Genomic DNA, 24,349 nt, shown 5'->3' with positions numbered 1-24,349 from the left:
TCAAAAGTAAACGATCTGAATTAAATCATTTTATTAATACCAATCAAATTGAAATCGTAGGCTTAGTTGAAACATTTCTTAAAAACAATGAACAATTTAATGTTAAAGGATATAATTGGATCGGGAAAAATCGCTTTAATGATGTTAAGAAAAGTCAAGGGGGGATCGGTTTCCTCATAAAAGATAATGTAACGATACTTGATGATAATGTCTTTGACACCAAGATGGATAAGTATGAAAGATTATGGGTGAAAGTGCAATATACTGGGTCACCAGATTCGATCTTCTATATAGCTGTCGTATACTTTCCTTGTGAAGGAACCGATCGCCCCCTTACTGATGAAATGTATGTATGTTTACTATCGGAACACTTAAGGATTCAACAAAATGATTCAAATGCAAATATTATCGTGTTGGGAGATTTTAATGGGAAAATCGGTATGAATCCTTTAAATGAGGATAAGACTGTTGATTACAATGGTCAAGGTCTAATTGATTTTTGTGATGCAACGGATCTGTCAATTCTTAACCTACATGATAAATGTACTTTTGTGTATACATGGGTCAGAAACCAACAAAAGAGTGTACTTGATTATGTTTGTGTATCACAAAGTGTTGTTGATAGACTTGATAATATGTTAATTGATGAGGAAGGAATATATCACTTAGGTAGTGACCATAACATGATTGTAACAACATTTAAACATGTGAATAACACGTTCTCAGAAAATAATTCTGAGTTGAAAAGTAATCCCAAAGATGATATGTACTGGAATATCAAGCCTAATCAAGATTGGGGACCGTTCAAAGAGGTCTTGAAAACAAGGTTCCATAATTGGGACCCTACTAATATGTCTGCCAATGAAGCTTGGTCTGAATGGAAACATGGTGTTTTATCAGCAGCAAAAGAAACAATTGGTTGTAAATACAAAGATAACAAATGTAAGGCATGGTTTGATGATGACATTTTAGAAGGAATAAATAGAAGAAAAAATGCATGTAAGACACATCGACTTTAAAAAAAAAAAAAGATAACCCTGACTTTGATGGGCAGGTTTGTGATTCACTGTGGGAAGACTATCAAAAGAAGCGAATTGAATGTAAATCATTGATTAAACGTAAGATTATGCAAATGAGAGTAGATAGGTGTTCTGATATAATGAAAAAAGGTGGCCCACAGACTAGGGACTTTTGGCAACAATTGAAAGGAGCTAAACCAATTAATAAAGTTACATCAATAAAGATTCCAGGGACTGACCAAACCACTTCAGATAAGGAAGTTATGAAAACTTCAATTATGATGTACTATAATACCTTAGGTAAAATGAACCATAACCTTTGTTATGCTAATGAAGAGGATGACTCAACCACTCCTAATTATCTTGAGACCTGTGAGTTGAATGGGAAGGATGTCAATGTTATGATTGACAAGTTATCCTTCACTATTGAAGATGTTGTTGATTCAATTTCCCATTGTAAACTTAATAAAAGCCCTGGAATTGACAAGATTACTAATGAGCTTATCAAAAACGGCGGAGATGCTTTAATGTCTTCCTTATTTAGTCTTTTCAAAAGACTAACAGAAGTTGAGTGTATTCCAGATGAATGGAATGAAGGCATTATAATACCAATCTTTAAGAAAGGCGATGTTAAAGATCTTGACAATTACAGGGGATAACCTTAACATCTCGTGTCGCAAAAGGATATAGTAGGATTATCGCGTAAACTGTGGCAAAGTTTATTGAAGATAATAATATTCTAACTGAAGTGCAAGGCAGTTTCCGTAAAGACAGGCGCCGAAGACCATATATTCAACCTTAAAAGTATTATTGCAACGCGACAAGCTGAAGGCAAGCAAACATTTATGGCTTTTCTTGACTTTAAGAAAGCCTTTGACACAGTTTGGCGCCAAGGTCTGTTTAAAGCTATGAAGAGTATTGGTATTGAGGGTAATCTTTTAAATATCATTATAAACATGTACAAAAATGTAAAAAGTAAAGTAATATTCCAAGATGTAGAAACTGATTTCTTTACTGTAGATGAAGGTGTGAAACAAGGCTGTGTCCTTTCGCCAATTATCTTCTGCATTTACATTAATGAGCTTGCAAAAATGATCAAGGCCAAAAACTTAGGTGTAAGTATTTTTGGTACAAATATTGGCTGTTTGTTTTGGGCAGACGATGTAGTTCTGATTGGAAATAATGATAATGACCTTAACCTACTCCTTAACACAGCAAGCGAGTTTTCTAATAAATGCAAAATGTCGTTTAATTATACCAAATCGAATATTCTCATCACCGGCAGCGTGTTAATGTAGATAGAAAATGGAAACTTTGTAATAGTTTCATCACAGAGGTCAACGAGTACAAATATTTAGGTGTTACCATTTCAAGGAACATGTCAGATCACTCTCATATCGAGGAAGTTGTTAAAAGAGGTAATCGATTAATTGGTTACATCAAATCAATAATTGATGACCAAGATGACTTTAATAGGGTCTATTATGGTGATCTCCTATGGAAATCAATTGGACTGTCATCAATCAATTACGCATGTGCAATATGGTTTTGTAAAGGTATTACAGTGATAGACAAGCTCGAAAATATTCAATATCACATGGCTCGAGCTATTCTCAAAGCACCAAGAAACGTTGCTAAAGAGGCCCTATATGGTGATCTTGGATGGCAAACTATTGCCTCTATCCAAAATAATATTCGTGCCAAGTACTTTAAGAGGCTTCAGGATATGGATGAAAACAGGTTACCAAAACTATTGTTTAAAGCAATCTTCCAAGTCAAAGACAAATTGAAATGGGGCTGGCTTTGTGATATGGAAAGTTCTCTAGAAAAATGTAATATGAGTATGTTTTACAATTACGGGTTCACCGACCAATCAAGCAATGCAGATTGGTCAAACACCTTTAAGAATGTAAATAAAGAGCTTGATCATGACAATTGGAGAATCAAAGCCTTGAATAAATCTTCTCTTGACGACTATGTTAGGTACAAAGAGCGACCATCACTAGAACCATACCTACTTGATAACCTGAATTTTTATGGGTCAAGCTTAAAATTCAAAGCCCGCTCTAATTCTTTAGATTTGGAAGGAAGGAAAAGTCATGGTCAGATATAAACACGGGTCTTTGTAAGTTATGCAATTTAAACCAGGAGGAATCAGTTGATCACTTTCTATTCAATTGTACAAGTTTGGACTACATAAGGAATGACCACTTCAAAAGACTTGAAAAAGATCTATGTTCTAAAGGGTGGGAAGTAATTTGGCATATGTTCTCGGTTGGGGATGCAAATATTAGACACCATCTCCTCTTAGATAACATCTTGAAGATAGCTATGATCTAGGGTCTATACTTGATAAATGTAGTAAAATGTTTCTCACTGATGCGTGGAAAGAAAGGAGTAATATGTTGAAAGACTTATGATCTCATAATTATAACCCATATTAATGTATTGATTTATGAAGCTCATACAAACATGTATTATATAGTATAAGTATATCTGTATGACACTGTACGTGTCTTTTTTTGTAACAATTGATTAAGTTATTTCTTTCTTTCGTTTTTCTTCTTTCTTTCTTTCTTTCTTTCTTTCTTTCTTTCTTTTCTTTCTTTCTTTCTTTCTTTCTTTCTTTCTTTCTTTCTTTCTTTCTTTCTTTCTTTTCTTTCTTTCATCCGTTCTCTTTCTTTAGCCCTCTTCCTCACTTTAGATTATTTATATGTACCCTTTGCTTGAATATATTTTTACTTTGTTATATAATTGTTGATAATTATTAAGCTTTGTTTGTATATTTAATGTCTTGGATGCACCATCAGATAGATGAGTGCCGCTGATGTAAAAGTGAATTCCAAATAAAAACTTGAAAACTACTGAAGGAACTTAGTGAATAGACTGGGATTTAAGGTATTTACATTTTGCTTATCTGACAACAATAGGGCATTCTTTACTTTCTGGAAGCTTCTCATCTCTACCATCTCTTTTACAATATTTTAAAAGTAGTTTTAATATGCATTATATTTAGTATTTAGGGATAAGAGGTAATCTGTTGAAGAGGTTTGAAATTTAATTTTGTTTGTCTGGGTTTGTGATACACAAGTCACTTCCATCTGAGCCTCCAACTGCTCAACATCAACACCAACTTCGTCTTAATATCATATTATCATTAATTGCATCCATCTTCAGGAATATTGTTTATACTTATTATTATCATATATTAAAGCCGGAGCACTAACATCATAGATCTACCAGTTTCCATCTGTGTCTATTATTTTTTTATTGCGTAACGAAATTTTCCACCCCGTTACATTGGCGTCTTCAACGTGGGGCCTGAGCAATTTTCACTTGGCGATAACTTTTCTTCAACAAATTGGATCAGGGCACCCACGACCCTCGGAACTTATCATCATTATGCCTGATTTTACTGCAAATTTGATTTCCAGAGTAGAATGTTTGGAGTGGCAAATTGCTCATCTTAGACAACAGCAACTTATGTGTCGCCGCTTTCATCATCTAAGTCATCCATCTATAGGACTACATACTCCTCATTTTCTTGCACGCAAAGTCACAGGACACGTAAAGTGGTTCAACGTTAAAAATGGGTATGGGTTCATCACCGCGATGACACCAATGAAGATGTGTTTGTTCATTGGCGTGGTATCACCATGAACAACCCTGCTAAAGTTCAATCAAGTTTAGGCGACGGTGAAGCGGTTGTATTCGATGTTGTGCTTGTTCCAGGACGCACTCCAGAAGCCATTCACGTCACCGGCCCTGGAGGCATATGTGTCCGTGGAAGTAATTTTGCCATGGACAGACCCGGCTTCATCCATAATGTACAGCATCAACCTGCATGTGTTGCTTCTATTACGCTAACTGATCCAACTGATGCAGGTCATGCAACTGAACCAGAAAGTGAAGCTGATCTTGAACTTGATCATGCCCATAGTGATAACACTGATGATGATATGTTTGAATACAATTCCGATGACTTTCCGTGTGATACAAGTGATGTAAGTGAAAACTCTATACCCAATGACTTGCCCCAAGTTGATGATCATGATGATATTACTCCCCTAGTTGACATTTCTCCTGAAGATCCATCATCTGATAGTAACTCTGAACTAATTTCTACACCAACAGCTTCATGTATTAACCATGGTGAAATCGCAGTAACTCATGGTAGTCACCTGGTAAGTGAACACTCTATCCATGATGACATTCCTCCTGAAGATCCATCATCTGAACCATCTGAATCTGATACATGTTGTGACTCTGAGTCTGAACTGATCCAACCAACAGCAGCAACTCTTGATAATCACCTGGTTAGTGAACATGATAAACTTGCTATGTCTCAAGCTTGGGAGAAATTGAGTAACTTACAAACTGATGATTGTTGTGACCAGTTACTGGACAGAAAGTTTAATTTTCTTATATTGTGTCAACTGGAAGATATTTCCCGTCGTGTCCCATCCCAAGATATTTTGGAAGTATTATTATGTTTATGCCAACACCTTCTAGAAATTGACCACCATGGACATCTTACTGATATTATACCACCATTTGTGACTGTACTTAGGAAATATCATTCTTTTCGTCCATCTGGATATGCTGTTATTAACACCCACTCCTCGCATCGCACTTTGTATAACCCATCTGAACCGACTCTCACAGACTCAGAAATCACTAATGCAACAAGCACCAACGCAAGTAGAATCTTCTGCAATCATAAACATACTAATTTGGAACAATACGGACATTTGCTTGATAAATTATGTCACCTATTTTACATTAGCAAGGAGCAAGAAAGCATCGCCACTACGTTATACAATTGCTATCGGAGATGGAAGATATATTATCAGCGAACAGCAGAGCAACAAAAGTAAACTGACTTTTGAAAACACTTCAAATGACATTATTTGCTTAAGAAATTATCATAAAATATTAAACTCCTAAGTATTGTACAATTTACATGATTTTATCATCTGAAGATAACTAAAATGTAGAGGACAACATTTTCTCTGCAGCAGGGGTGAGCATGAAGATTATGTATTCGCCACAAATACGACCCCTTGGCTGGTTATATTCATTATCATATTCAGTGTATTTAACTCCAAATTTTGTATTCTTAAAAGTGGTTTTATATTTTTCTGTCATGGTTTAATTGTTTATTGCTTTCACTGCAATTTTTAAAAGTTATCCATGTTTTATGTAGGCCAAAGGAGTTGAGTTGAGCATCAGTGCTAACTGCTCACATCCAATTTCTCTTCAAAATAGAGTTTTTGATAGTAGTCTCCCATTGTTTTACATGTTTATTGATTTTCATTTTGCAAACTGATGTTTTATTAATTGATTTGAACAGGTTTCTAAACTAAACCTATTGTTGTGATATTTTGTGTTTTGGCATATTTTAGATCATTACCAAAAGTGATCCAATTTGCATGCTATTGTCAATCCAAAATTATCATCAAATCATCTAAACATTTGTATTTGGCATCAGTTAAAAAGAAAGCATTTTTTCATATCCATCATGATACCATCTTGAGTAATTTGCCAACCAATTTATCTCATCATTTATTTTTTTATTTAAACATGTCATTTGATATGACCTGAAGTTATGGACATTAGCATTGCGTTCTATTATTATGTTCAATAATCATATCATAAAGATTATGGTTTGCTAGGATTGTTTTTAAAAGTTATGTAAGCTTACATGTAAGGACCTATTTGGTTCACTATTTTGATTGAGTAGTGTAGGTTATTCAAATTAAACCTATATTTTATTAATTGTGTTTTTGGCATGAGGATCACAGGAAAAAGATGATCTTAATTTGCGCAACATGTCATCACATTTTTTTCCAAATAGCTATTCAAGAATGTGTTATTTTTTTTATGATATCATGTCTCATTCTTTACCATGATATTGATCTTTATTAGTTTGTCATTTATAAGGCAGAATTATTTGTAGAACCATCATGTTTTCTATTTTGTTCTTGATTTCATTGTCAGGAATATTAATGATTAGTTAACTATGTATCCTCCATCTAAGTTCATAAAATTTATCTTGTCATCTTATAATTTTCTTGATTGCCACCGTATATTATGCAAAGTTATTCACTTGTTTCTATCCATCATTCACATGCAAGTTATTATTTTGTTTATCTTGATTGCGTTAATTTTTTTTTTCACATTTTGTAGGCCTTTGGTTTCTTTTCCAAAATTATTTTCCATCACTATGCTCATCATAAAAATAATAATAAGACAACTTAATTTCCATCACTTGATATTTGTTTTTTTTACATGTTAGAAGATAGTGGTTGTTTTCTGTAGGCATCTTTTGTCAATTTAAAGTAAAGTGTTTTATTAATAAGTTTTCTTCCAAAATATTACTTCTTTTATAGACTTTTGCAAATTCCAGGTTTTTGTTGTTGTTATTGTTGTAAAGTCAGATTTGGTTGTGGCCATGAAAGTTAAAGGCTTATTGATTTTATTAATATTTAGGATTACAGCAAAGTGTACCTTTTGGATTTCTCACCAAATTAGCAAGTCATAATGCACTTTAAATTGAAAAGAGATATTTGTATCACTTAGTCATTGTGTACCTTAGATCATTATGTTTTTGTTGAAATTTGCAACATTCTTCAAATAATCATCTTGCAAATTTCATGTAAAATGCCGAGGACGTCATTTTCTTTGCAGCAGAGGTGAATGTAACCGGCACCAGAATGGCTGGTCTTAATAATAAAAGCATAAATGTTTGGAAGATAAAGAAAGAATAACTAATTATTTACAATGGTGGAACCTGGTGAAAAAGTTTGTTTATTTAGAATAACTAATATAGTGAATACAATAGATAGTTAGATAATAGTGTTAACAAAATAAGAAAGAGAGAGTGAGGGAGAAAACTTTTTAGGACTTAATTTAATAATGTTTACTGAAGGAACTTAGTGAATAGACTGGGATTTAAGGTATTTACATTTTGCTTATCTGACAACAATAGGGCATTCTTTACTTTCTGGAAGCTTCTCATCTCTACCATCTCTTTTACAATATTTTAAAAGTAGTTTTAATATGCATTATATTTAGTATTTAGGGATAAGAGGTAATCTGTTGAAGAGGTTTGAAATTTAATTTTGTTTGTCTGGGTTTGTGATACACAAGTCACTTCCATCTGAGCCTCCAACTGCTCAACATCAACACCAACTTAGTCTTAATATCATATTATCATTAATTGCATCCATCTTCAGGAATATTGTTTATATTTATTATTATCATATTAAAGCCGGAGCACTAACATCGTATATTTACAAGTTTTCCATCTGTGTATTATTTATTGCGTAGCGAAATTATTCCACCCCGTTACATGTACATGTAATGTGATATACATAAAGCAGCATTCTTTCTTTTTCTCATGTGTAGAACACCTGTTAATTTCAACAAAAATAGATATAAAGTTCATTTTGGGTTATTTTATATCATCTTTCATAGATAATAAAAAATGAGCATGCACAAACTGATTGTCATATTTTGTCATACTGAGAATGTAATGCTGTCAATTTTGTTTTTACTGCCAAGCTTTTTTAGATATTTGAATAAAAATAGTTTTCTTCTTGTGAACTTTGAGAACTTTTATGATTTCTAAACGGTTGTCACAGTCTGTTTCTGACATCTGTCTGTCTTGCATGTCTATCTGCTTTGTATTAATTTTCATTTCTGAAACAACTTATTCAACTTTCACTAGTATTAGTATAGATGAAAATTGACATTTTGGTAATTTCATTCTTTATTCTTGCAGGCAAAGCTACAACTCAAATAGAAAATGATGCAATTTACAAATATGCCGATACCAGCAGTATACGAATTGTCTATGTGTTAGTCGTACACGGGAGGGCGCTACGTCAAGTCAAGAGGCTCATCAAACTTTTGTACCATAAAAATCACTACTTCTATATTCATGTGGATGTGGTAAGTATCGTGTGAACAGGATTTTGTTTTTCACAGGTGCCGTTGAGATTTCAGATTGCCAGGTAGGAGTAGCACTGGCTCAGTCACTATGGACCACAATAGCCTCATCCCAATGGCATAGTCCAATAACCTCAATTACATAATCATAGTGCAAAATTTGACCTCATGTTGCAGAGTATGAGTTTTTGTACCCAATTTTCAAAGGTCATTCAATGAATGTACAAATGTATTGGGGTTTAAGAACTGTGCCCATGATAGATGAGCATGTTGTGGATCCTAGTGAGTGCCATGTGACCAACCCTTCTTTTAACATGGAGTCTATTTGGTTCGCCTCAAGTTTGATAGTACTTTGCAAATGTGCGGACAAACCACCCTTGTACGTATGGCCGTGTGTGATACGCTCTGTGCAGTTAATTTTATACACACAATTTAATACTGTGACCAGCAAAATTTGACCAGGAAATATGCACCTATGTCACTACCAAACTTGAAGCGAACCAAAATATATATGGAAGACAAGACCTTGTTCTTCCACACAGGGAGTGCGAATTTCAAACGGAGTCACCCATTTAGGTAACCCCAGTAGTAGTGAATAAAGAGAGAAAAGAAAGAAAGAAGTTGTTTGCTCTGGGTGGGATTCAAACCCGAGACCCCTCGCATGCCAAGCACTTGGTCTGCGACACTTTGCCACTGGTCTTGGGTTTCGCTGGACAGCGCATATATCAAGTAGTATTTTGTATTATATACTTCATTAATATATTCTTGTTCATTGATTGGTTAAAAGTGGATCACATGACCAAAAATAGTTCTACCATCAGTACTCTTATCCGTAAATAGTACCTCTAAACCGTAAATAGTATTTTCAATGTCCCGGATGAGCCGTAAATAGTACCTCCAAGCCGTAAATAGTACTTTTGACCATGCCTTCAAGGCGTGCGCGCATTCGATCGACGGAACAGTTTACATACGCTTGAAACTGCCATAGCGTGATTTCGGCTGCTGTAATTGGTTAGCCCAAGTTTAGACTATTCGATTTTTTTGAAGGGCAAAATATAGGTTGTGCTTAAATTGGTCGTGCTGTTCACTCAGGATAGAAGCTGGAGAGTCAAAACGTCAACTAATTGTCTTTTAATCAATCAATGAACAAAGAATATATTAATGAAGTATATAAAACAAATATATACTGCCTTTATTCGAGGTTCTGGTTAAAACTATGGTCCCTCGTTGAGATCAATTAATACTATTTTCCTTCGGGGCTGCGCCAGGAAAATAGTACTATTGATCTCACCTCGGGCCCATAGTTTTAACCAGAACCTCTCATGGCAGTATATATTTGTATAGTATACAGACGGGTTAGGGTTAATACATAAGTCTACACACTGGCATAATCACTCTGTCAGGACTTGGCTCTCCCTCTCAAGCCCTAGAATGAATCTTGCAGCTTATACAGGTGTCTATGTAGAAGGCTTAGATTTTGCCCCCTCTTACAGTGCACCTCCCCTCCCCTGTTGATGCTCAATTACAAAAGGCTATTTACACCACTGATGAGAGCACATCATAGACATTGTGTCTGTGCCGTTATACATTCACAATCCTTTATCAGTGCACAATGGGCCAACCATATATGTGACCATCCAGCACAACTGAGCCCTGAAGTCGCTGTAATATATCCAGCACTATATTATCTTGCCCAAGCATCCCCATATTAGTAGGGTGTTAACTGCCCAAGTTCGCTCTCTACAAACTCCATCTTGAAATGAATAATATCATCATGCGTTAACTGTCATTATAAATATCATCGTTGTGTGAGTTATTGTTCCCTGTGTCACATATAAACATATTATAGTCGCCAATCATCATTTTTGAGATATTCAACCTAAATATTCTGCTTGAAATTAGCTTTAAAATGATGTATATCATGTCTATAGTACTTGACATTTAAGTAGTGAAAAATCAATAAAACAGTCAATAAATCCTTTGTTTCCTATTGTTTATTGTTAACTTCAATGGAGCATATCTCAAAAGTGGCACTGGCGACATCCGGGCTCAGTTGTGCTGGATGGTCATATATTAGATAGAATGGCCATTTTGTGGCATTGGATTCTTTTTTGTTAACGGTTTATCTTGGCTACAAATCCAATTGAAAGTAGACTTGTAATATATTGGATTTCTGCTGATTTAATAGAGCTAGCAGGTGGAATCCTTTGAAGCACAAGTCCATTAGATTCGGAGTGGATTTCCACGATGCACTCGATGAAACCGGCTCCGTTTGGGAGTTGTTTATTCGTCATACTTGCAGTGGTCCGGAATTAATACCATGACATTGTGGATTAGCAAAGCTTTATTTCAGCTAAACAGTCAAGCAAAATGAATTGATTTTAATGTTGAGATTTAAAATTTGCATGGACGTATGCATGTATGTGAGTACTGGTATGTCAAAGCGTGTAAAAATTAGGTGAGGGCATCACATCCATTACTGTGAGTGAATATGACAGTGAATATGACAATATGTTACTATCAGGTTTACTATCTCCACAGATTTGAGAATTAATGCTTTGCATGCTAGCCACAGGTTTCAACATAAAAAGTCCCAAGTTTTGAGATATTGTCTCAAAATATCAAAAGCTGTCTTAAGAACCACTGAACCAATACTAGGCTTGTTTGTACTCATTTTAATGCATTTTTCATGCTGATTCCAAATATGGTCATGAAAATTTACATAAATTCTGAAATTTTTGAACTTATCTGAAGTTGACACCCAGGTGGAGAAGGTTAAAGCACTGGTGCCTGGTATTTTGATTATGAGGTCTGTATTTTGAACAGAATCTGTGGAAAGTCTGTCATTGATAATTTTTTTTTAACAGAGACTATTTTTGTTAAATTTAGGAGTTAAAGGAGTATTTCGTGATCCTAGCATCCTCTTTTTATGACATATTTCAGTACATATCCACGAAAAAAGCATATTCCCAAAATTTCAGTTGATTCCGATTTTGCGTTTGCGAGTTATGCATGATTATGTGTAAAAACACTGCTCCATAGACAATACGTTGTAATTTCGTTCTGGTGCACCAGAACGAAATTCAAATTTCACGATATCTTTGCTAAACGAATTAATCTGCAAGAAATATTTTGTACATAAACATTATGTAGCCAGAGGTTTCCAGTGATATAAAAATCTCAACTTTTTTGAGAAAAGTCGGGGATGAGGCTGTGGATCACTTAAATGCCCCTTTAATCAGAGATGTGGGTTTAGGCCAACTTAACTTTTTGAATGACCCTGATTTGCATTGATTAAAATTGTTGAGAAAATATTGAAATGTTTAAAATTACCTTATTCCAACAAAGATAACGATTTCAGTTTGTTTTGATCGTAGTGTTGTTTATAGGTGGTCATAATATATCAAATGATTTCAGTGATTTGTAATTTGCTTGCAAGATATGTATTACAATGTATTACCCTTACTCCGACAAAGATAATGATTTCCGCCTTGTTTTTGATCAGAGTTCCTCTGCTTTCATGTGTATTTGTTCAATCACATCTATGAAAACATATCAGTGTTAACATTTGTTTTCATACTCTTGATACATGCCTTTAAACCATCTCTCTGACACCATCTTAAAAATGAAAAGAAAACAAACACTCCACGGTAATCGATGGTGAAAACACTCGCCTCAAGTGTGAGCATACAAGAAGAAATGGTTAAAAATAAAGAACATGATTGTGTGCAGCCTTGAAGAAATCAATGCTCCTTCATTTTATCCTGGCTCTGTTTGAATATGTGCCCAATGGCCCGTCTTTCATGATGAGAGTTGGAATTGATCGGTTGGCATTGAACTGTCCCGTCTTTAGGAGTTGCAGTTTCTTGATATATATTTTTTTTCTTTTCATTCGAAATACAAGGTTTCTCCCATTAATCATTGTTATAAAATATTTCTACAAATTACTCCCTATTCCAGAAAAAAAAGAACTAATTTTTTGGATTATGTCTTAATACAAGTCTTTGGGCTTGATTGTCACAGCATACAAAAAAAAAAAACATCCTAAAAACACATTTTTTGGCATTTATTTCCAAAATTGACCAAAATATTAAAATTTGACTTCCATTGCTCTTTGGAACTAACTAAAAGATTGGAATTTAATATTTTCTTTAATCCAAAAAAATGAGTGCTGTATTTGTCAGGAATTGGGAGTATTGAAGTACTTTCACATGATTAATTTTACTTGCTATACCAATTTTAAACAGTTTCACTCATTTTAAAATTCACAATTCTAAGCTTCCTCACACAAAAAATGTATTCAAATGTTATTTTTGCGGTATCTGTTTGTAAAGCGAACAGCTGCAAAATAAATATGCTGCAAAGATTTCCACTTTTTTTACAGTACAAAATGTGCGAAATATTGCAGTTTTTGGTTCAGGCATATTAAAAGCAACACATCTTCTGATAAATGATGCATTTGGAAATTGTTTTGACAGAAAAAGGGGTCAGTCTGATGTTGGTAAAAATTTTACCTGATACACTTCCCATAATGCATTTCTCCCATTTCAATTTTCTGTATTGATTTGCTATCTAGTGCTACATTAATCGGTAGTGACAAAATGTAATTCAATGAACACAGCTCATACAGATCCTGTAAATTATGTTGATTTCTTTACTATCAACCCATGTTTAGCCAGTCTATTCTCAAAATGAAAACAAAGGGAATCTTAACAAAGTAATGGGAATGTTATTTGATGAAATGTAGGGATGTATCATGTTGCAAAGGATTCTGGGAAGGGTATGATATCTTGTCTGGATGCTGCTCAAGTGAATAGACACATGGATAATGGTTAATGTTTCTTATGCAAACTGCAAGAAAGCTTAAGTAATAGCATTAATGTCTAACATGACAGTAATGAGGTCTGTATGTGACATTGATTGAATTAAAGCGTTGTCTAGGGGCATAGACAATTCATCATTGCTATGATATTTATTGATAGCATTGTCACAGTTAATCAAACTTGTTGGAAGTAATTATGGTAATGCTAGAAAATGATGAATTGGTGTACATTTTTTAAAAGCAGTGATGGACAGGTATTGTTAGTCTGCACTACAGACCTTATAACTATATTATAGGAAGAGAAACTACTGGATACCACTCACAGAAACCAAACTGGAACACTTTGTGGCACAATGTTGCGATTTTGATGCTCTATATAGAGGGCGCTCCACGGTTGAAGGGCTTTACAAATGCACCTCACATTTACATGCATGTGCATACTGCCACACCCACATCCATACAGAGGGCATCCACATTGATAGTTTTCTAGTCTGTATACCTCCCGGGGGTACTCAAGCGTAGTTTTGGTAGGCCAATGTGCCGCTGAGAATTTGAAAGTGGACCCATAAATATACCAATTTTCAAGAAATTTGGACCCTTTGATATACCAAAAGTCAAAATTTTCGGCCACTCTGTATTTTCCAATGATGTCCCTGAATGGATAGAGGAATTGATGATGTCTCTGTGTATGTATTCAGCTGTCTCTATGTCACATCATCTCATCAATCGGGGTCTATTTTTGCTTTGCTTTGTCGTCCCTATTTTTTACTTTGAGTTTGATAAACCTACAATGTGATGTGGTTTAATGTTCAGTGAATGTATAACTCCTAGGCGTAAGTCCCGGAGGGATGGGGATTAATATTTTGATAAAGGGGGTTGGTCCATACAATCATCCCCAATGTTGATGCCTATATGGGGGCTTCTGACCAAATTAACCATTTTAGCCTAAAAAGTACAAATTTTTGCACACTTTGCATGAATTTGTTCGCTTTTGCACCATTCACCATTTTAGCTTCAATATGACGGAACTTTTTCCCATGCTTTGCACGCATTTGTGACATAAACTTATAAATGTCGCCAGCAGGTGCTGGATACACTATAGGCCCACTTCAAGATTTTTTTCCAATCTCATCCCCCAATGTCAAAAACAAATCAACGCCACTGGTATAACTTCTTTTTAAACTACAAAAGGGTTGAGGTAATTTAAAGTAAAAAAAAGAACGAAATCATTCAGCAGTCTGGCATAATTGCCTCCAGGAAGGACACTCAGTGCTGTGAGCTGAGGTGATGTACACTTTTTGGACCTCATACGCATAGATACAAGACAGGCCTGAAGCCAAATCTAGGTCATACAGGCAAGTGCACGAAGCTGATGTTGCATGCTCAACACATTGCCATACCTCAATTTGTAGGTATTTCCAAACTGCTTGTGATACCTGTTTGCTGTTCAGAAACATTAAAGGTAAGATCGGGGATTTACTAAACCAAAACACCTGAAAAATGCTTCAGAATTCTAAATTTGGCATATATAGAACAAGCAGAAGTATTAATGTTATAATACACCTTGCAAATGATAGATGATAAAAATCTAATAAAGATTAGTCTTGTTCAAGATGATCTCTAAATACTACTGTCAGCCAATATCCATGGCTGGCGGTGTTCCTGCATTAGCCTATTTACGAATGAGACCACTACCATGATCTACCAGAACAGATACTCATGAGAAACTTCTCTGTTGTATTAATGTACCAACCGGTCAAAATGCATTAATGCAGTGCATTCAACTTAGTATATGAACCACTGTTAGTGTATGAACCTACGTTGCGAGGCGAAGTCAAACTTGAGCTATCTTTGACTACGTCCCATCGTCTAACTACCAATGCACACGCACATCAGCATTGAAACAGTGCTTTGGGCTTTGGGTGGATACTAGTCTACTTCATAGCCCCTTTTGGAAATTCATTCTTCACTGAATATCAACCTATCTCTTAACAACAATATTGGTTGATTTTTATTGTGTGTATGTGTCGGGGGTGGGGGGGGGGGGGTGTATCGCACCGTCCATTACATTCCTTGCTAGTTGCTACCAGCCTGAATCAAATGATAATTGGGCTGTTCCAGTTGTAATCCATACACCCCCTATGGAAGACATGACCTTAATCTCCAACAAAGGGAGTGTGAATTTCAAATGGGGTTACCTAAATGAGTGACTCCATTTGAAATCTACACTCCCTGTATGGGAGATTAAGGTCATGGTTATGTCTTCCATAGGGGGTATATGTATTTTAACAAGAACAACCCATTGTGTTAGAGCAAAATAAGCACTTTTATTGGACGGATCAAGCTGAATACATATACTGCATGAGTTACTCTTCTTCCTTTATGTAATTTAATTTACTGACATTTTACTCTGAAATACAAATGTATCATGCAAATTCGTTTGGACATTTTATCAGATATACTGGGTGGATTTGGCATAAATGTTTGAGTAATCCAATCTATGGGGAAATTAGAAAGGTGAGGTTAGTGTCTCGCTTAGATGCTTACAATGTTATTCAACTCTCTCTCGCAATCTCTTTCTCTCCCTCCCCTTGTCTCTTATTCTCTGTATGGTCTCTCTCTTTGTCATCATTTTTCTCTTCTCTTTTTACCCTGACTCTGCCTTTTTGTGTCTCCCCATTTTACCCTCTCTCTCACTTTCTCTCAGAACTCTTGCCCCCAGTTATAACCCAAAATTACACAAATTTGATCCCCACAATTTTTGAAAGTGAGAGATATGATAATGCCTATGTCAGCTGATAGAAGCCCTCCCCCACTTCTACTTCACATTTGTGACGTGATCAAGGGGAATGAGTCACATGTCGACCCTGGTCGAAAATGAGTTGTGCATACATTTCTAACGAGGACGTTTAGAGCTTTCAGAAATTGAAAACCCCATGTCTATACTGAGTTTTGTTTTGCGGTTACATCGATTTATCAATCACTGAAAACAATATAAAACAAAAGAATTTAACACTTTCTTTGCCAATATCTCAAAATCAATATTAGCGACATGCGACTCATTTCCCGTGATCGTGTCACATTTGTACAACTCTTGCTGGTAATTTGCTTGAAGTATCTCAGATTTTGTTTTGCATAATTGGCCATACCCATGTCCCCGATGTATGATGTTGCCCTATACCCCCTATAATCACACATGGTAATTGTTTCAGCATATTTAGAGAGGAATTTCACAATGTTGCCTCAGTGCTAGATGTCCCCACAAAGTCAGTGAGACTTTCCCCACGATTACATACAGGACCTTAGCTTCGTCGAACAAAGTATTCATTTGTCGAAACAACCTTCTTTAAGCTTCATTGAATGAATAACATCATCAACGCTTTGAGAAAGTCAGAAGGTTTCTGCCAAACCTGTCAGCATGGTCAGCAGAAAAACATAATTTTTTCAGTTGGTCTTGACAAATGAATTCTAAATAGCTGATTAATTAACAGACCTGATGAACCTCTTCAATCATGAAAAGGGGCTAGCATAATGCAAGTTCACTTAATTCATTGGAAGGACATTTTTTTTATTGTTTGCTTGTGTTTGGATTAAAGAAAATGTTACTTGTTTGCCTGTAAAAAGTGTAACAAATTGTCGCAATTCTGTACACTAATAATTAGTAGTATGAATCATTATTATATTAACTCTAATACAATACCAATCTAATACCATACCAATTAAAAATTTGATTTCTTAATTGGTTTCTATATAACAAGCAAAGTTTTTCCATTGGTAAGAAACAGCTGATAAAACTTTTGTATGAAAGGTCTAAAGTTCATAAAGACTGATCAGTTGTTCAGATCTATAGAGTCTCTATGTACCACATAGGGATACAAGAATCCTCAGAATTCAGTGCCACCAACATTGTATCTGTCTGGCACAAAAAAATCCCATTAGCTACAAATTGTCATAAACACCATGTTGCAAAATATTGTTCTGTGAGTGCTGCATGACGGGACTATAACAGCAGCTGCCTTTTAACTTTTGCTAGTCCTAATTAGCATGGTTAGAGCCAGGCCCATGGTGGGGTGGGGGTGGGAGGTTTACAGATTTTCTAAATGCAGACCTTTTCAAAAGAAATCTTCATTCTGGCCAAACGTAGACCTTATCCTTATCCCTTCTGCAACTGATTTTTGGAACCTTTTTTCTACAAATTTCACAAAAAGTTTTTTTTGACACACAGCGCAGATATTTTGTAGATTTATGGGGGGGGGGGTGGTGTCGCCACCACCACACCTGTCTGGCTACGGGCCTGGTTAGAGCCATGGCAAAAGTGCCACCATTTGATTATCAAAAACCAGCCAATGGTGACTAGCATTTGTCCAATTTGTGGGACATTGTGATCAAAGGGAACTGGACTAGTTCTGCCTTTTTCTGGCTGGTGATGATGCCAAATAGGTTTAGAAGTTAAAACTTTTTTTATATACAAAATAATAGTTCATTTTTGTAAACTTATATGGTTGCAAGCTTTGGATAGCTCAAATTGTTTTTAGATAGCTCCTGCAAACACAGTTACGACAACAGTTGCTGAATTGAATGAATCATATTCCATTAGTGATTTTAGTACAGCCGTTGTAGATACACTATTCTTGAACACCCATTGATGAGGTGATATCTCGATTACAATGTGAGGCTGAGACCAGAAAACATCCGGTTTGTAATCCGAGATGTATTTAGACGTCAATCGATTCGGAAACCATGTGGATCCATGTGGATCGCTCGACACGGCAATCAGGGTAAAAGGTAAATTGTTGGAGGGTGAATGCTTGCTACTGTCAGTTGGTATAGATGGGAAATCGTTATTAGCCAGGTTGCCACCTTCGATGTTGCTTGAGAAAGCTCAATTTTGATCCCAGCTATTAGTTTCTGTGTAGGACACAAAAGGCTGCTACGATATGGTATGCCAGGTTAATTGCTTGTTGTAAGTTGTAGACTGGTGTTATTGCCAATGGGCTATTCCAGTTGAAATCCATACACCCCCTATGGAAGACATGACCTTAATCTCCCACACAGGGGGTGTAGATTTCAAATGGACTCACCCATTCAGGTACTCTCTTTGTAAACTTTAGATTAAGGTAATGTCTTGATTGTCTTCCATTGGGGGTAAGCGCCCACGTCCCAGACCGACCGGGCAATATTTGTGTGTAAAACCCCTGCCAAGTCCTAACCCCTGTTAGCCGGACAATTGCTGCAAACCCCAGTCTTTTGCCATATCTAAAGTCCCCTCCCAATTTCCTGGCTCATTGGACTTGGTCAATGCCCTGAACAATGCCCGGCACATGCCCAGCCCTGTGGGGACAAAATTTGTGTCCAAAAGTGCTTGGCCATCCTCTAGTTGGGAGTAAGAACTCCGAAGGAAATTGGATGAGGTTCAAAAAGTAGCCCAATAAGGCCGGAAAGGCACTATGTAACAATACAGTGGATACATGATCCGCCTGTCATGCTATAAGGTGGTCCGAGTTATTGATACATTATTGGTGTGCAATGTTTGTTTTCCTTGGGTGCCATGATCATATCTACTGGGTCTGTTGCATATCCGCAAGGCTTGTCATCCTGTCAGAATATCTCTCTTTCCTTAAGGGATCTAAAATGAGCGTTTATTGCGTTTCGACAGTATTTTTGTGGGACATGAGAGCACCTCAGACCTGTCAATTGCATTCTGAATACTGAAGCATGTCTTTCTGATATCAAATAATTTTCATTTTTGAAAATCACAATATAATATAAATTTTATGACAAATTATAAAAATTTGATATTTTTCAAATTTTGATATATAACAGTCCTCGAAGTAAATTATATAAATCTAATGACATATTCTTAAAGTGTGTATGTAGCAGGAGGAAAAGCTGACGGTCAATTGAAAATTTTGACCTTTCATATTGAAGATATGGATTTTTTCCCAAAAAGACCTAATTTTTTTTGGTGTTTTGGGCAAAAAATCCATATCTTCAATACTTTAAAGGTCAAAATTTTCAATTGATCGTCGGCTTTTCATCCCACCTAGATACACTTTAAGTATAAATCATCAGATTTATAAAGTTTACTTCAAGTACTGTTAAATATCAAAAATATCAATTTTTAATGATTTGCCATAAAATGTGTATTAAATTGCGAATTTCAAAAATCAAAATTATTTGATATCAGAATGACATTCTTCGTATTCAGAATGCAATTCGATATGTCTGATGTGCTCTAATGTCCCACAATAAATACTGTCCAAACGCTCATACCCCAGCCCTTAAGTGAAATGCAAAGTATATTTTAAAACCTTGTCAATTATTTGTAACTTTACTGACAAGTGCATACAAAGTTGTTATTGACTGCAGGATTTATATTTAGGGAAAAGTATAGTGAGTGAGTATGTTACAGTTTCTATTGGAGTGAGTGAAAAAGATTAGTGAGCAAATTATAATCAAATGCAGTAAACCTTTGACGAACGCGTATTTTAAGTATACATCGCATATTTTACTGCGTTGGACGCACTTGTCTCTGATTGGCTGCTGAGGCAATCTGCTGTTGCCGAGTGGAAATTTATGAATGAACTGTCGCCGTACGCGTTGTAAGCTCCGAATTTGCAACATCACGGTAGTCGCGTTCGTCCAAGGTTTGCTGCATTTTACTATAGTGAGCATGATTAGGTGATTTATTGATGACCAATCAATCAATAAATCAAGTACTTGATTGAAAGATAGAGTGAGTGCTTAGTGTAGGAATAAGTTAGTGGACAAATATGTGATGAGTGAGTGAGTTAAGTGAGTGAGTGAGTGAGGGAGTGAATGAGGGGATTGAGGGAGCTAGCAAATGCTTCATGCTTGACTGATAGAGTGAATGGATGTGTGAGTAAATCTGTAAATGTGCTGACATACCTGTAGGTTGTCGGTTGAGCAAGTGAACGGGTGAAAGAATGAGAATAAATGAATGAGTACTGCAAGCCTATGGATATTTACATGAGTGGGTTGATGAATGATTGCGTGAAATTGTGTTAAATTTGGGCAAATATCTAGGTCTCGGGTATAAAATTGCGTAAAATTTTCATGGCAAACCGGTATAAATATGTGTCCACTTTAAGATGCACAGAGGCACATCCCTACCCAAACCAAAGTTGAGTACCTTCTTGGGAAGAAGAAGGAGATAGACAATTGGAACACAAATTGGGAGGAAAATAGGCAAATCAATTATAGTAATGTTTTAAAAATGAGCTTTTAGTTTGATCCATATTGCCAATAATATATCAGAATTGTATGAAGACCGTAATAAATATATAATGTGTTTAAAATCAATCGTATGCTTACAGCATTAGCAATTTAATTCTCATAAAGAGGTCTCTCAAAATTGAAATCCAAATTTTTTCTCTTTGATTTAAGAATATATAATATACGTAGCCCAATTTCCAGGATTTGATGGATTCTTGTCAACTTTGCCTGCAAGGATTAATCTTAGAGAAGATATGTTGCCCTTCCCAGAATCCTTTGTATCGTGATACATCACCTCAGTTCATCAAATGACAATCCTATTATTTACTTTATACAGGCCCAATTTGTTTTCATGTTGAGAATATAGACTGGCAAAACATGGCTTGATAGTCATGAAATAAACACAATTTCAGGGTTCCCGCGGTCCTGGAAACTCCTTGAATTTGAAAACACCTTTTCAAGGCATTGAAATTCTTGGAAATTTGCACAAGGTCCTTAAAAGTCCTTGAAAATTGGAATTTTATCTAAAGTATAATTTTGACAAAATTTGGGAGTGGAGAGGAGCTGTTACTTTCGTTAATACGTTCCGCAAGGAGAGCCGCATCATGATTTTTGTGTTGTTGTAAGTCCTTGAAAATCATGCTTTTGGACCTTGAAAGTCCTTGAAAAGTCCTTGAATTTTAAAGGCTTCAAGGTGCGGAACCCTGTAATTTGCAAGCTTTTGATGTGTTCTGTTCATTGAGGTACCTTTTGTCACTCTTGACCCATGTTGCACTGGATAGCAAATAAATACAAAAAAATAGAAATGGAAGCAATGCATTATGGGAAGTGCAAGATATCATCTGTGGCTGAATCTTATACCTGTAAAGTGTGATGAAACATGAGTTGAAGAATAAAAATGAAAGGTATATCAATTTCAATTTAACATGTATGTGATTGTAACTAAGTTAAGTGAGAATTATTCATGAGTACTTGATATGCTGTTACATTTAATAGGATCAAGAAAAATGTTATTTGTCGCTGGATGTCATCCCGAGATATCGCTAAATTAAGAGTGCTATTTCTATATAGTTTCATAAGTTTGGGATACAGGAAATGTTTGTATCTTATGAATGAAAAGTTTGATGTTTATGTTATTCTCACCATAGTGTGGTGTTTGAAATGAGCAAATACATGGTATAGATGACTTGAAATCTGATTTTCTCAACCAATGACTACTTCACTCGATTATGTCACATGTGATAATGTTATTGCTGAGTTGACATGAGTGGAGTGTTTTTGAACATGTTAGACTCATGAATATGCCAAGATATATATACTCACTTATTACAGATCAGTCTACATGCTGGTTTTAGTTATTTTATATATCAAATCATATGAAATTGAATTTAATGTGTGTGCCAAATCATTTGAAATTTACATGAAATTGTGTTAGAGTTGTTTGAGCTGCCTTCTATGCACCAGCATTTTTTTATAATAATGAAGTATTTAGATGTATTCAAAATTATGTATCCGAAAATTACATCTAGAAATTGGCAAGCATATAAATGACAATTTGCAATGCATATGAAAGAGCAGCATGCACCAAATGAGCCCTAAAACTTGAGTTCTATGTTGGGGTTGGGGTGTGGGGGGAGGGGTGTGGGGAAGTCTTAATAATTTGACCCTCTCTCCAAAAAAAAATCCCCTAAAAACATGGAATAAATACGAAATGCTATAAAATTAAACACAGCATGTCACTGGCATGCGGTGACACAAACCTTTTTCCCATTCTAATTTCTTAAAAGAATTATGTATATAGAATTATATCCAAGGACTTACTTGAAAATCCAGGTAACAAGATTAGTCTTAGTGTTTCTTGCATCCGTGGCAAAAAATGCATTTGAAAGTATCACCTGCTATAGTTTGTTCAATTTATAATTGGCAACAAAATGAGACTCACAACTTTTGTGTTTAAATATAGAATGGTGTGCACGCAGTTAAGTGCAGAAACGTGCTTCCAACGTCGCTGACACTCGCGACATGCCAAACGACGACACGCCGGTTCAGCGCAAGAACATTTCCATCCCATACGTGTCAGATCTATCGGAGAAACTTCGTAGGATCTTCAGCAAACATCAGATCCCCGTCTCCTTCAAACCTACGAACACTTTGAGACAAAAGCTGGTACACCCAAAAGACAAGCCACCCAAAGACAAACAGAGCAATATTGTCTATGCTATTGAATGCAAGGTCAACAATTGCCAGGACTTGTACATTGGTGAAACAAAACAGACCTTGGCTAAGCGTATGTACCAACACAGACGTGCCAGCACCAGTTGTGGGGATTCTGCAGTATATACGTATTTGGACAGCACGAATCACACCTTCGACAACAAGGACGTTGTGATCTTAGACAGGGAGCGCAGGTGGTATGAAAGAGGAGTAAAAGAAGCGATCTATGTCAAGAAAGAACAGCCTTCACTCAACAGGGGAGGCGGCCTGCATCACAACTTGGCGGGGGCCTACAATTCCGTTATTAAGAACATTCCAAAGAAGTTTGGCTCTAAATCTACAACCTCTGGCAACACCATCTCGCCAATGGTCAGTGACCAATTGCCAACAGACCAACAGACGGCCTGAAGATGCACCTAGGATAAGGTGTGAAACCGTTGCCTCTCAAAACCGTGAGTCCAGTTGAATAGATTTAACGAGTCTAATTTTACATTTGATTATACCTGGATGAATGACAACCTTCACAAACGTGCAGTACTTACGCTAGTTGTGCATCGCATAATGTGTGACTGGCACATGCTTTGCCCTAACACCCATAGATACCACAAAAGACCACAATGAAAACCACTGCACATGCATGAATCCCAAGGTCTGCGATGACGCAATCACTCCAACTTGTGCTATATGCTCATGGAATCGCTGCCTGGGCAGCATAACCCTTTTGGCCATCAGTCAGTGATCGTGTGTTTGGCAAGTGGGGGGTCTAAGGTTCAAATCCCGGGGGTGCCAAGTTACTTCTTTGTTCATCTTCTCTCCTTTTTTGTTTCTTCTTTAACTTCTGATAGCAAAAAGCAGGGTTCAGTGTGAATTTACGTTGTCATGAGTTGGGACTTCATTTACGCACTCAGTAGCCAAAATCCTATGTTCCAGGAGTGAGGTAAACTGCATATAAAACCTGTGTGGTAATCAAAATTGAGGTACAGCATGTATATATAGGAAGAAGAAGAACCAAATAATTTTTGCCAATTATAAGCCAAACAAACTATAATTGCTCTCATGTTATTCAGGAATGGATGGAAGTTTTCAAGGTTAATCCTGATTTCAG

General features: G+C 36.0%; 1 protein-coding gene across 3 annotated transcripts in view; it reads left to right on the top strand.

Annotated features, from left to right (window-relative positions):
* LOC140150702 (xylosyltransferase 1-like) overlaps positions 1–24,349 on the top strand; it is a 222,024-nt gene that overhangs the window by 126,660 nt on the left and 71,015 nt on the right. For all 3 annotated transcript variants that reach the window (XM_072172788.1, XM_072172786.1, XM_072172787.1), the window contains exon 4: positions 8,806–8,975. In XM_072172788.1, coding sequence (XP_072028889.1) covers positions 8,806–8,975 — 170 coding nt within the window. The remainder of the gene's footprint in view (positions 1–8,805; positions 8,976–24,349) is intronic.

Source organism: Amphiura filiformis, chromosome 4, assembly GCF_039555335.1.
Source record: "Amphiura filiformis chromosome 4, Afil_fr2py, whole genome shotgun sequence".
NCBI lineage: Eukaryota > Metazoa > Echinodermata > Ophiuroidea > Amphilepidida > Amphiuridae > Amphiura > Amphiura filiformis.
This window is presented reverse-complemented; position numbering and strand designations above follow the sequence as displayed.